This window comes from Aythya ferina, assembly GCF_964211825.1.
Source record: "Aythya ferina genome assembly, chromosome: 2".
NCBI classification, from domain to species: Eukaryota; Metazoa; Chordata; class Aves; order Anseriformes; family Anatidae; genus Aythya; species Aythya ferina.
The window spans coordinates 5,251,395-5,263,834 of NC_140297.1; the positions used below are offsets into that span (position 1 = coordinate 5,251,395).

At 43.7% G+C, this 12,440-nt stretch overlaps 1 protein-coding gene across 2 annotated transcripts in view; it reads left to right on the top strand.

Annotated features, from left to right (window-relative positions):
- The window catches only part of CTDSPL (CTD small phosphatase like), a 77,785-nt gene extending 71,935 nt beyond the window's left edge, over positions 1-5,850 (top strand). For both annotated transcript variants that reach the window (XM_084507693.1, XM_084507692.1), the window contains one exon: positions 1,359-5,850. In XM_084507693.1, the coding sequence (XP_084363819.1) occupies positions 1,359-1,484 (126 nt within the window). In that variant the 3' untranslated portion in view covers positions 1,485-5,850. The remainder of the gene's footprint in view (positions 1-1,358) is intronic.
- Positions 5,851-12,440: the final 6,590 nt, after the last annotated feature.

The following is a 12,440-nucleotide window of genomic DNA, read 5'->3' on the forward strand; positions in this document are numbered from 1 at the left end:
TTTTGTGATAGTTTCATAATTAGAAATGTTAGTCAACAAGCTCATCAAGTTTCAGAAATAAGGGTAAAAGGCAACAGCATTTCAAGGGAGAAATAAGTAGGAGCCGTGCACGTTTTCACTGGGCATTTCATATTGGCTCCAGAAGCTGTGCCGGAACAGTCTGGCACTTGCCCTTCACAGCGGTCGGCACAGATGCTCACATCTGTTTTGTAGCTGCCAGGATAGCAAGCTGGAACTTCCCTTAGATCTGCTGACTCCTAAACAGCCAGGCTGTGTAATGTTTTCTTTGATGGTTTTAGGCTGCCTTTTCTGTGAACTGTTCAAATTAGCATAAGGAAATTTTTATCAGGAACATTGTTTTGCATGGTCCTGCCTCTCTGGATAGCAATTTTTTTATGAGCTGCTTTATCTTAACAGCATTGAGCATTTAAATCCAGATCTTAATACTGTGCTGTCCTGAATGATTGGGTGAAAACATTTTCTCCTGGTTGGTGCCACACATGGTTTAAAGTTGCTATTTATAATAACCAGGAGCTGTAGCTCTTAATTTATGTTCATGGTTAAAATTAAAAACCCCATCCGGATCATCATTCGGTATCTCAGAATTCAGTGCCAAGAAAATAATGAGCTGTAGAAATTTGGGAGATGAAATTAAAGACTTTGTCAGAATGGTTTAATCATGTATAGAAAAGTGCTGCTAGCAAAGGGATGGTTGAGACTCTGCAGAAACCAAGCCATGTAACTTAGATCCAAGATAGTCTTTAAAAGATACTTTCATAGGGAAGATACAGAGCTCCTTCTGCAAATCCAGCCCACATTTAAGGAGTATTATTAGATGCATTGTTTTCTGAACCGGCTCTTACATTTTAATCAGAGAGAGCTGTTCGGTATTCGCTGTTTAAATATTTCCTCCGTAGCCTCGTGTGCCAGAGGAGGCTGTTGCTGCATGCCTGTGTTTAGTGACTCACACTGATAATACTTAGAGGGGGAAAAAGACTCGCCCATAAATAATTTTTTCCAAGTGGAGCATCAGTATGGCTTTACAAGCAGCATGCATCCTCCTTCCAGTCTGTCCTGCATATCAAGGAGACAAGACAGATCGAGGTGCCCAGCGTTACCTTGTGTAGGCTGCCTGGGCTGTTCTGTGCAGGTCAGCTCTGTGCCATGCGGGTTTTAAACTTGGATCTGGGGTTAATCTTGCTAGAAAATGTGAACTTGGACCCCTTGAATGCTGATGGCCAGCAATTTGTCTTTCTTGTGATGGCAGTGAGGGTTACAGAGCATCTGTGCAGGCAAAACTCACACGCTTTCTTCACGTCATGAAGTCTTGACAGCTTTTGTTGGTTGCTTTCTTTCAGGTGCCTGTGCAGTCCTGGTTTGATGACATGACAGACACAGAGCTGCTAGATCTTATTCCTTTCTTTGAAGGACTAAGCAAAGAGGAAGAAGTTTACAGTATGCTTCATAAACTCTGCAACAGGTAGCCCTTAACTTTGACTGACTTCTGCTACTAGATTGCAGTTGCTAGAGGATGTCTCCATCTTTTTCAGCTCTTTCAAATGTAAGCTTTGGGGAGGTCCCTCCTGTCAGAAGTGCTACTCTTGATCTTCCTCTTACATTGGACACGAAGGACAATCATGAGTGATGCTATTAAGCCTTCAGAAGCCTGACTCCTAAGGTCATGTGTTCAGACTACTTTTTTAAAGGAAAAAAAAAAAAAAAAAAGAAGCTATTTTAAATGGGACTCTTTTAATGAATTTCATAAATGGACATCTTTTACTGGATCAGCTTTTCTTAAAACATGCCAAAAAAAGAAGCTTGTATTTCAGCAGTTGAATTTCTCTCCCTTTCTTCCCCTCCCACTATGCAGACAATTTTACCCCCCTGCTTAGAGCAGTTGACCTGACTCTGAATTTTTTCTTACAGAATGAAGTGCCTTTTTGAATGTTATTTTAAGATAAAAATTCATTTTTGTATAAGACTTATTTCCAGACATCTTTTAGTCTTGTATTGTCTAAATGCTTTAAAAGGAAAAAGGAAAAAAAATTTTATAGAGCACTGTAATATATAACAAAGGAAAAAGTTAAAACAAAGATGCTGGGTTCCTGTCTCCACGTTGACATTAAGTTGTATTCCGTTTTGTCATGCTCAGAAGGTTCAAGCGTTTGTGGGAGGGGCGATTTGGATTACACGGTTATTTCACTGATACGATTTCGGATACGGTTTTTGAACATATCTGCAGTTGTTTGAGTATTAGGGAATGATGGAATTTAGAAAATAGGGTGACAAATAGATCTAAAGCACCTTCTATTCTAGACAGATGAAGTTCTATTGTTTCTGCTTACGCACAACTGCCATGCCTCTCTTTTTTTTTTTTTTTTTGGAAAATCATTATCTTGGGAGAATGGGGAGGAGATCTATTTATTAGTTTAAAATTCTTTTCTTAAAAAGAAACCCATCTGGGTAAGCTGGATCTGCATTGAGCTGTTTGGAGTACTTTTTTCTTTTAATTGCTGCTACTGTATACTCACCAAATGAGTTGACCATCGGCTGTTATACTGTTTTTGCCACTGTGCCTGTGCTATGAAACATTTTCTGTAAGCTGCAAACTAGGGCAATAAATAAAATGCAGGCTTCATAACCCACCCTTACGCATTAATCCCATGGTATTTGATATACCAGAGAACTCAGTTAAAGGTGACCTGCAAAGGATTTTTTTATTTTTTTTATCATTGTGTAGTTTTTGTTTTGTTTTGGTTTGTTGTTTTTTTTTTTCAGTTTAGATGAAGTCCTCTCCTTTCTTTGGTATATAAACATGGGAAAAGTATTTTTCCCTCATTTCTGATCTTTATTTCTTCTTTCCCAAGGTGTGTGTAAGGTACAGGCTGGGAAGCTATCACAAGACTTCCTAGAAGGGAAGAAGCTACTAGCCTAGACTTTTCTCTAAAGTATTCCTATGCTTTGGAGCTGAATAAGCCTCATCTTTGAATCTGGAATTCTACTCTTCTGTAGGGTCATTAATACCCTTGAAAAACTCTTAACTATTCTTAACTATTTTTAAGCCTTTGGAAGGAAAATCTTTTTTTTTTTTTTCTTTGCAGTGTCACCTTTTAATTATTTCCCGCACCAGAAATCTACGACCACAAAAATCCCAGCTCTATTGGGCTGTCAGAAAAGAAAACCGATCAGAGCAGTTGGTGCTTCTAATTAGCCTAGTGCTAAATTCTCAACAGTAGATCCCCTTCGCCTTTTGCCTTTTTTTCATGAAAAGTCTTGACGACTTGGGGTTGGGGGGTGGGGAGGGAATTGCAATGGACTTGGATCATCATCCTTGTTTTTAGACAACAAATTGGTGAAGCAGCTTAAGGAATCCATTCATAGAAGGGCAGGCCAGCCGACGCAGGCAGTGAGGAGAGAGTCGCGGGCGCAGTGTGAGCCTGGAGGACGATTTTCCCCTCGCGGTGCCGCTGTGCCTCGTGGCGAGGGCGATGGAGGCAGCCCCGGGACACTCGTGAGTCCGTACGGCGTCCCCGTTTTCTTTTCTTACCAGTTGGCATTACCTTAGTACTGTATCATTCTGTGCCACAACAAAAGACAAAACTGACGCTTAAGCATTAAAATATATTAAAAAAAAAAAACACCCTACGTTGTTTCAGAAAAGACGTATGGATTCTGGTTAGTCCATTAACGTTCACTTTCAGTTTAAGATTGTTTAGTTTTGTATTTGAATTCAGAGTAATGAAACTGTAAGCTGCCAAAAAGTTGTTCTCTGAGCAGTATTTTCAACTGTGTTCGTAGCTTCTGAGCTGCAAATACAGTTTGCAGGGAAGTATTCAGGTTGTAGTTAGTTGTGCAGGTATGATAGGAATGGCTGAAAAAAAAAAATATTCAAAGACTTTTCTCGCTAGCGTTAGACCAAACAATCTTCCAAGTAGACAATAAATAACCCCGCTGAGGCGTTACCATTGTACGGTTGTAACCTGTTCCACGTGAGACGAACCATGTCGTTAGTTCGCATTTATGAAAGCAGCGATTTCATGAACCAGTTGCCTTAAGTCTGTGAATGAATGTTGATTATTAAAGTGTCTTGTATTGTTTTTAAAATCCACATATAATGGACAACTGAACTTCTGTTCCAGCTTCTGGATGAACGGTTTCGATGATGCTCTGTACAGCCCTACTTGTTTTGTATTGTTTTTCAGCTCTGGAAATCCACAAATTTCCAGAAGAAAAAAAAAAAATGAATAAAGCATTAAAATGATACTTGGTGACAATACAAAGGGGTAAAACTTAGCAGCAGTTTTGATCTCTGCTAGTATCTTAAGACTATTTTCTGTAATTTCTGTTGTAGGGTTTGGTTTTTGTGCTTTTTTTGTTTGTTTTTTTTTAGCTCTTTCCCATTGAAATAAAAGTTGCAGTGTGCTGCAGTCAAGTGTGGGCTTGCCTGGCTCTTCAGATTTGGGCAAAGGGATCAAACCATCATGTTTTGTCGTACTTAAAAATTCCTGTTTTAAGTTTGTTTGAATATACACGCGCTATATATTTAAAGCATCTAGATTTTAACAAAGCAATAGAGTTCTGTCTGTAAAGCCAGATAAAGGAGTGGAATGTTTGTAAAATTTGCAATACGGGTATTTGATAGTATTTTAAGTACAAGATTTAAAAAATTAAGATAGGAGACAAAATATTTCCTAAACCTCCAACTTATTTCAAAGTGCAGTTAATGCATGCAGGTCTACAGGGTTGTTGTTAACCTTGGTTCTCAGTTACGTTTCTGGATATCAGAAGAGTATTAACAAGTCTTTTCCAGATGATTTCTGTCCAAGAAAAGAAACGCTGCCTGGCCTGAAGTTCTGTTGTCCGTTTTATGTTGGGTTAAAAAAGGGTTTTTGCCTGTATAGGTATTTTTAAATTAAGCTGTAAGGCAGAATGCCTTCGATTCTTGAAATTCAACTGAAGTGTTACGATTAAATTGCCATTTGTTAAACTAGGGCTGTGCGCAGGATATTTGTTAACCGCCAGGAAGCGCGGCAGGTCTCGATGGAGGCTCGTAGCAAATGTACAGTATTGCTGTGTGCACTTAGCTTTGGAGGAATAATTTGTCTATTGTTTTGCCCTCTAATCTTCTTTCAAACAGCAGAGTTATACACATGGAAGAGACTCAACACCTGAAGAGATTTGGTTATCGGTGTACGCAATCACTTTATCACGGCATGATTTTGATTAGACTGGTTGGGGACAATAAAGTATCTAAATGACACTGGTGTGTGCTGATGTTGCAGCTTTTGAAATTTCAGTGTAAAAAAAAAAAAAAAAAAAACAAAAAACAAACCTGTAGCTATATGATTTACAAACACATAATCCTATGTTTTACAGATTCTTTTTAACTAATAAAACACAGTACCGCACAGCCCTATTTGTAAAACAACAACATGTTTGTGCCTCTGATTTCCAAGGTGCTGTGATGTATGCCTTTGTGGGGCGAGGAGGGCAGGTGAGACGTGCGCGGGGCGATGGCTTTAAAAAATCTCTGGGCTAACTATGCAAAACCAGCTGTCAGTTTTCTGTTTCGCATTATATTGTAAAAATCCAGCTGACTTTTTTTCTTTCTTTCTTTCTTGTTAAAGATCTATTGGGAACTTCTTAAAAGAGGAGTAAGCAATGGAAATGTTTCTTGATTATTTTTTTTTCTAATAATGGAGCTGTTTACACTTTAATGCAATGAACAATCCAGCGATACTTGAGAAACACTACAGATACCATTTGAGTGTTTTCAGGAGAGAGAAGTGTTGTCAATCAGGTATTGAATGGTTTCTTTACTGTCACAAATAAAAAGATTTTAACAATATAGTTACTTGTGCATGTAATGCTTCTCTGGGAAAAAAAGATTTTCTGCCCTTTTCCTTTCAGTAATAGTCACTGCCGTAATTTGACAGGGATTTTATTCCTGCCGTGTGCACATCCATGTTGGACAGCGAAATCCCCCTTCTCTATTCCACTCTCCCCCTCTCCTCTTCTTAAATCATGGATAGGACTCCTTATTGACTGCTCTGGCACCTGCTTGTGCAAACAGAGCTGATGAACTACTGATGAACTCTGCTAAATAAATTGGTGGTGACTCTGGCAGATGTTCCAGCTATTTAGATCTCTGGGATGAGATCATACAATAATTTGTTCAAGTCTCAGAGCTGGGTGACTTCTTCTGAAGGGCTTACTTCAGCTACTTGAATAGCTGTTCTTAAAATCGTTGCCATATCCGAGTGAATATCTGAATAAAATGCTTTATTTAGTTGCAAAGTCTATTTTGAGAGTTTTTGTCTGCCATAGTAAGACTTAGGCAGAGCCTTCCTTTCTAGGAAAAGGCACGTATTATTAGTGCTTTATGAGCAGAAATCCTCGGGCCTGTTAGGATAAGCAGCTGGCTCGAGATAACGCCTTGGTTGCAAATTTTTAGTTATTCCCACGATTGGATGCAATGACCTAGGCTGCCTTCAGTTTGCGGTGGGTTGGGTTTTTTGATTTTCTTTTTTAATGTTACCAATCTCCTTAGCTGCTGCTTAGGATAAAAATCACAGAATCATAGAAGGGACGAGGTTGGAAGGGACCTCAGAAGATCACATTGTAGTCCAACCCCTAAAACAAGTACTTTGAAATTCCAAAAGCAGCTCTTTATAGAGATGAGGAAGATCAGGTTGTTCTATCCTGGCTGATTGATGCCATTTGCAAAATCAAACACACCATCAGCTATATACACACACCTCTGTGCACATGCCTTCTGCTATCTTTTACCTTTTTATCGTGTTCTGACTCCGAAGGAAAGCCACCCGCTCCAACACTCCCTGCAGGATGGGCTTAGAGCTCTGCCAGGTGGGCTGCAGCTCCAGGGGACCCTGCAGACTCCAGCAGTTTTCCTGGCAGGAAGATCAGGCAGAGCTCTCCTGGACTCCTCTGCCGGTTCTCCCGGAGCTACTGGAAAATAAATGATCTGTGGGTAATAGATCGGTTTGGACAGGTTGGCAAGCTCAAACCTGAAAAGCTTCCAGGCGTGTTTTGTTGGAAGCCTTCGAGTGCTGGGTCAGAGGGAGCAGGTTGCATTTCTGAAGCACGGGCAACACACCAACGTCTTGGATTTGCTTCTGCACAGTAGGTCTGCATTGCTATTCCACACCAACGATGCAAACAGATATGGTGATTAATTAAACCAGCAGCAAACCCAATGTTTGAGGGATGGCTCAAAGCTGGCCGTACCTCTGGATCTTGGAGGATGCTGTGCTGCAGCCGTATCTCCCCGCGACCACCTCTTTATTCTGCAAGCCTCTCTTACCTTCATGCTGTAACCACCTTCCATCGGGATGTCGATCGCATGGAAGTGCTGGCCAGAGGAGCAAAACTCAGTCTGACTCCAGCTGAGCCCAGGCTGCTGCTGCTCGAAGGCTCGGGGAGGATACGTCGCTGAGCCAGGAGTGTTTGGCATCCCCCCGACAGCCACAGCTCTCCTGGCTCCTGAGGGCTGAGTGTTTCGTCCTTACAAACGTGCATGGCACCACCTAGGAATCTGCAGCCCTTCAATACCCGTTACACACAAACCTGAGGGTGGTTTCAGGGGTTGCTGGCTGGGCTCTTTGTCAGATTTTTACGAGCTTTTGTGATGAAAACCAAATTTCTTCACAGTGTAACTTTGTGATTATTTTTTTTCCATGCTTTGATTGTTTGCTAATAAACAATCTGTTATTTTTTTCATCTTCTCCATGTCTGATCATGCGTGTAGCCAAAACCCTTCTCCTCCCTGTGCCAGTCTCCTGGGGGGGGAAAAAAATAAAAGACTTTAGAGAATCAGGGCAGAAAGTTCTGTTCCTGCCAGGTCTTTTGGTTTGCTGGGCACTAGGCAATACCACAGCCTTGACTGGTGGGCATCAGGGGCTTCTCCAGCTGGGTTTGGATTCTGGTCTTTCCTTGTTAACCTGCTGAGATTTGAATAAAACAAGCTTGCAGCTTCCAAAGCTACGGCTAAGCTGGAGCTGAGAGAGGAGGAAGGACATATTTCCATGCATCATTCAATAAAAGTTTTTAGATTCTTTTTTCCCCCCGATCAACCCCTAACAACCTGGTTACTACATGCCTTACAATGAGAGGCAGCAAACCACAGATGCAAGTAAAATGTAAGTGGTTTTTGCATGCCTAAAATGTAAAGGTGTAATACCTGCTGTCCTGGGCTGTGCTGCTCCTTCACGAGCAAATGCATTTATGAGCTGAAGGGAGGAAAGCTTGTCTTGGGAGCTGAGCCCATTTCTGGTTGAGCTGAGTTTGTGTAAGTGTTGGGCTAAGAATGAGCTTGGATGGGTTCTTGCCTTGGCTCTATACCCCTTAATCTTCCCTCTAATGTTTTATCTTAATAGTGAGGCTTTTGGAGGATCACTGCTTATGCAGTTAACCCAATGAAGCCTCGATCTCCTCTGAGCCCTCTACAGGCATCTTGGTAATTCAGCTAAGGCAGATTTCAATGAATCATCATTCACTAGTCCTGAATAGGTCTTGAAATACTAATTGAAAGAGTGGGGGCAAATACTTGGGTGGGATGACGATGGTTGCGATTCAAAAACCATTGGGACACTGCTCGAAGACAGGGAAATGGCAAGGTCGGGGGCAGGCAGTGGGATCGCTCAGCTTTTGGACGCATCCATGCTCAAAGTCTTGGGGAAATGGGGAAAAACAGGAAGCTCTGAAGGCTTCGGCCATGCAGGGCTTGGGCGCACCACGAGATGGTGCAGCTGTGCAGCGATGGCTTTTAAAGGCGCCGTAAAGGGAGCTTAAAAGACATTATCTCAAATGAAAACATCACCACGGCTTCGCTGTCTTAATCTGCCAGCGTTGTACCCCGTGTAGGAAATGTCTTCCTTCAATTAAAATCTCTCTCGGTACTTCAGAGGTAATTTCTTCATCTGTTTAATGAAGGCTGAGTTTCCCTTGCAAAAGGAACTGGGGTCTCCCCAGCTGAATACAGCACAGAAAGTATTCGTGTTAATTTTAGTTACTGTTTTCTTTTCTTCCAAGAAAATGCAAAATCCTATCACCAGCACATGAAAAATAAGGAAATTAGTATATCCCCAGCGGAGTTTAAAATGTTGTTACACCTTCCCCAGTGTGGTAAACATACTTCTCCAAAATCTTCGCTGCTAACCATGCTGTTTGGTCTGTTTGTTTGCTTAAAATTGTCTGGGATTTGGCCGAAGTACATCATAAAATCCGTGGACAAATGTTAAATCTCCAGGAGGGAGATTAAAAAAAAAAAAAAAATAGAAATAAACAGAATTGGATGCCAAGCTGGCAGGTGGGAGCAAGGCAGCGCTCCCGGCGCCTCTTCCGCATCCCCGCCGGCGTGCAGAGCTGAGCTGGGGGGTTTGGGGCCAGGCCAGAGCTGCAGCATGTGCTGCAGGGTTACGGGGCAGGGTTATAGGGCCAGGACGTCTGTCTGTCCTGGAGGGGGATCTGTCCAGCCCAGGGAGCAGCCCCAGCTCATCCTGGGGGCTGCTGGCTTCTGGTTCAGTTGTTCCCTCTCTTCTGCCTCTTCTTTTAGAGGAATGAATGTCTGTCCGAGTGTTGGTTGGCTTATTTCCTCCCCGCAATATCTAGATGGGAAGTTATCCCTCTCTGTCAGTGCATAGCACAGGAGATTAAAGCTGAGAAATAATAGCTATTGGCATGCCATGAACACCACGTGGGACTCGAGCTGCACATCTCCTGCCTGCCTTCCAGTTAATCTGTAGCCCAGCTCTGCTCAGCGCTCCCGTCCTGGGCTCAGCATGTGCCCCCCAGGAGGAGAACTAAGGTGAAACTGGATTAATGTAATCTGAGCAATATGGAGAATTTCAATTAAAAGGAGTGGGATTCCTGCAGGAGGTGTCTGCCAGCCTGCACCACGACTGACCTGTGCCACAGTAAGGGTCCAGCTCCAGCCGATGGGCTGGCATTAAACTGGGCTCTGATCTCCCCAAAATCCTGCTGCTCCTGTGAATTATTCCACTTCCTTGGGTGCTGCTGATGGGCACGGCCCTTTCTCACCTTTGCTCTGCTATAAAGGAAGGAAATTATCTGAGGGATTCCGTTTTTGAGGGCAAACCATCCCACAAATAAAGCATTTCCTCATACCCGCTGCGAAGGCCGCGGCCTGCTCGCCCGTGGGTCCACGTCGCCATGGCACCTCCTGGCCAGCCCTGCCAGGGGTCAGCCACAAGCAGCCAACACAGCCAGATTTCCCGGCTTCTCTAGATTCAAGAAAATAAAATCCATCATTTCACTTCTTCTTAACCGAGCTGTCAGCCCTGATGCTCTCTTGCTGTGTTTTGAAAGCAGGGGATTCAATGTGCTCTCTGCCAGGCCAGGTTGCACAGGCACCAGTCCTGTGTGCTCTCACCCGCTTTTAGGAATTTGGGGAACGGATTTCAGCTCCGTCCTGGAAAGGGTTGGAAAAACTGAAGCTAATTTTGACTAATTTGTCAGAGTAGCAGGTTCCCTCCTCTGATAACTTTTTCAGCTTTAGAGCAGGTGTCCCCTGAGAAACACTGCATGATATTATGATGTTAGTGAGGCAGAAATCGGATCATTAGGAACCTCTGTAATTAAGGAGAACGGCTGGTCACCCACCAGCGAGATGATAAATGTACAGAAGTGCTCCAGCAAATGGATTGGGTCAGGGTTGGGTGAGATTTGACCCCAAGGGAGGTGAAGCACAGGCCAGCTGCCAAGCTGCAAATCCGAGCAGTTCCTACATCTCCCTGCCCTCAGAGCAGAAGAAAATTGTCACCATTTAATGTCCCTCAGCTGCATCATATGAAACACAGCAGTAGAAGGGTGAGTGCTCCATTGAAGGGCAGCATATACCCATTTTACAGATGGTGGAAGAGGGCTCTGGGTCCCCTGGATCCCACCCCACAGCTCATAGCACCATCCCCTCCAGAGCCTTCGGAGCCCAGAGCTCTCCAGCAAAGCTTCAACAAGGCCACCTGCCCATCTTCCTCGCATGTTAACACAACCAGCTGCAGTTCCCCAAGTTCAATTTTGAGTCAGAAGTGCCCAATAACTGCTCCTCACCACTCCCTTTGCCCCAGGCACCTGGCCATGTTTTAGGAACTGAGCTCCCAGCTCTATAGGTCTGACCTTATAACAAGTCCAGGTCCATACAGGTGTGCAGCCCAAGCAACCTAAACCTGGCTTGCTCCTGGACATTTCCTGCTCCCCTGAATGCCAGAGGTTTCACTCCAGAAGAATAAATCCCTTTGGGCATGGAGCTGCTGAGAAGTGCTTGATCCCCTCCTGCGTCCTTCCACCACTGCACCCCCTGCTCTGGAGAGCTGCTTCTGTAGCAGTGGCAGTCAGAGCTGGGGAAAGTGCCCTCTGCTGCTTTATTTTAAAATGCCAGCCTTTGATCAACAACAAACTGCAAGCTTGCCATGTCCAACAAACTTTCTGGTCACCCCTCTTGTTTTATGGCCAGTTATAGAGCAATGAAATCATGTCAAATCCTGTAACAGCATCTTCAAAGTTCAAAGCAGTTCTGTGATTATTTCCTGTTTTTTTGTTTGTTTGTTTGTTTGTTTTGTTGTTGTTGTTTGTTTGTTTTTTCTTGTAAATGAGCCTAATTAATTTTACCTTTTAACAATCTCAAGATATAAAGGCTGTTAGAAATAAGCTGCACTTCTGCAATGAAAGAAACGCCAATATGGGAAAACCTTTTTGGAGCTCATCCTGACGGCAGCACCTGAAAAATGCACTGTGGGAGGGCAGGAGGGGACGATGTCCCCATTGGGCTGGTGGGAGCAAAAGGTGAAGCCAAGCTTCCAAGTCCCTGAGCTGCCCTCGGGTCCACAGCAGAGGCAGCTGCTTCAAAGCATTTCATAGATTCACAGAATGGTCTGGGGTGACAGGGACCTCAAAGCCCATCTAATCCCAACCCTCTGCCATGGGTAAGGAGCCCTCCCACCAGCCCAGGCTGCTCCCAGCCCTGTCCAACACAAAGCTGGCTGTTTGAGCAGAAAAACATGCACCGTAGGGAACAGCAACATCAGATGCTTTTTTTCTGAGAAAATAAGGTCTTGGGAGAGGTCTCCCTCATGGCCAAAATATCCTGTATTCTTGAGTCAGTGCTGCCCCTGTTCCCTGCTCCTGCTGCCATTCCTCCTGGTATCCAACCATGGCTTCGCTTCTCTTTCAGCTCACCCCTCCCCACCACTCCAAGTGCTTTGCTTCTCAGGAGATTTGAGCAGAAATCGCTTTAGTCCCACCTGAAGCCCCATGGAAAGAACTAAGCCCTCCAGTCCCGAAGCCACTGCTTTGGTGGGCTTTGTGGGGCTTTCAGGAGATCATTTCCTCATACTGCTGCCCCCAGGGAGGACTCTTCCCTGTGCTGTTTTGGTTGCTGTCTTTAGTGAACTGAAATATTGGGC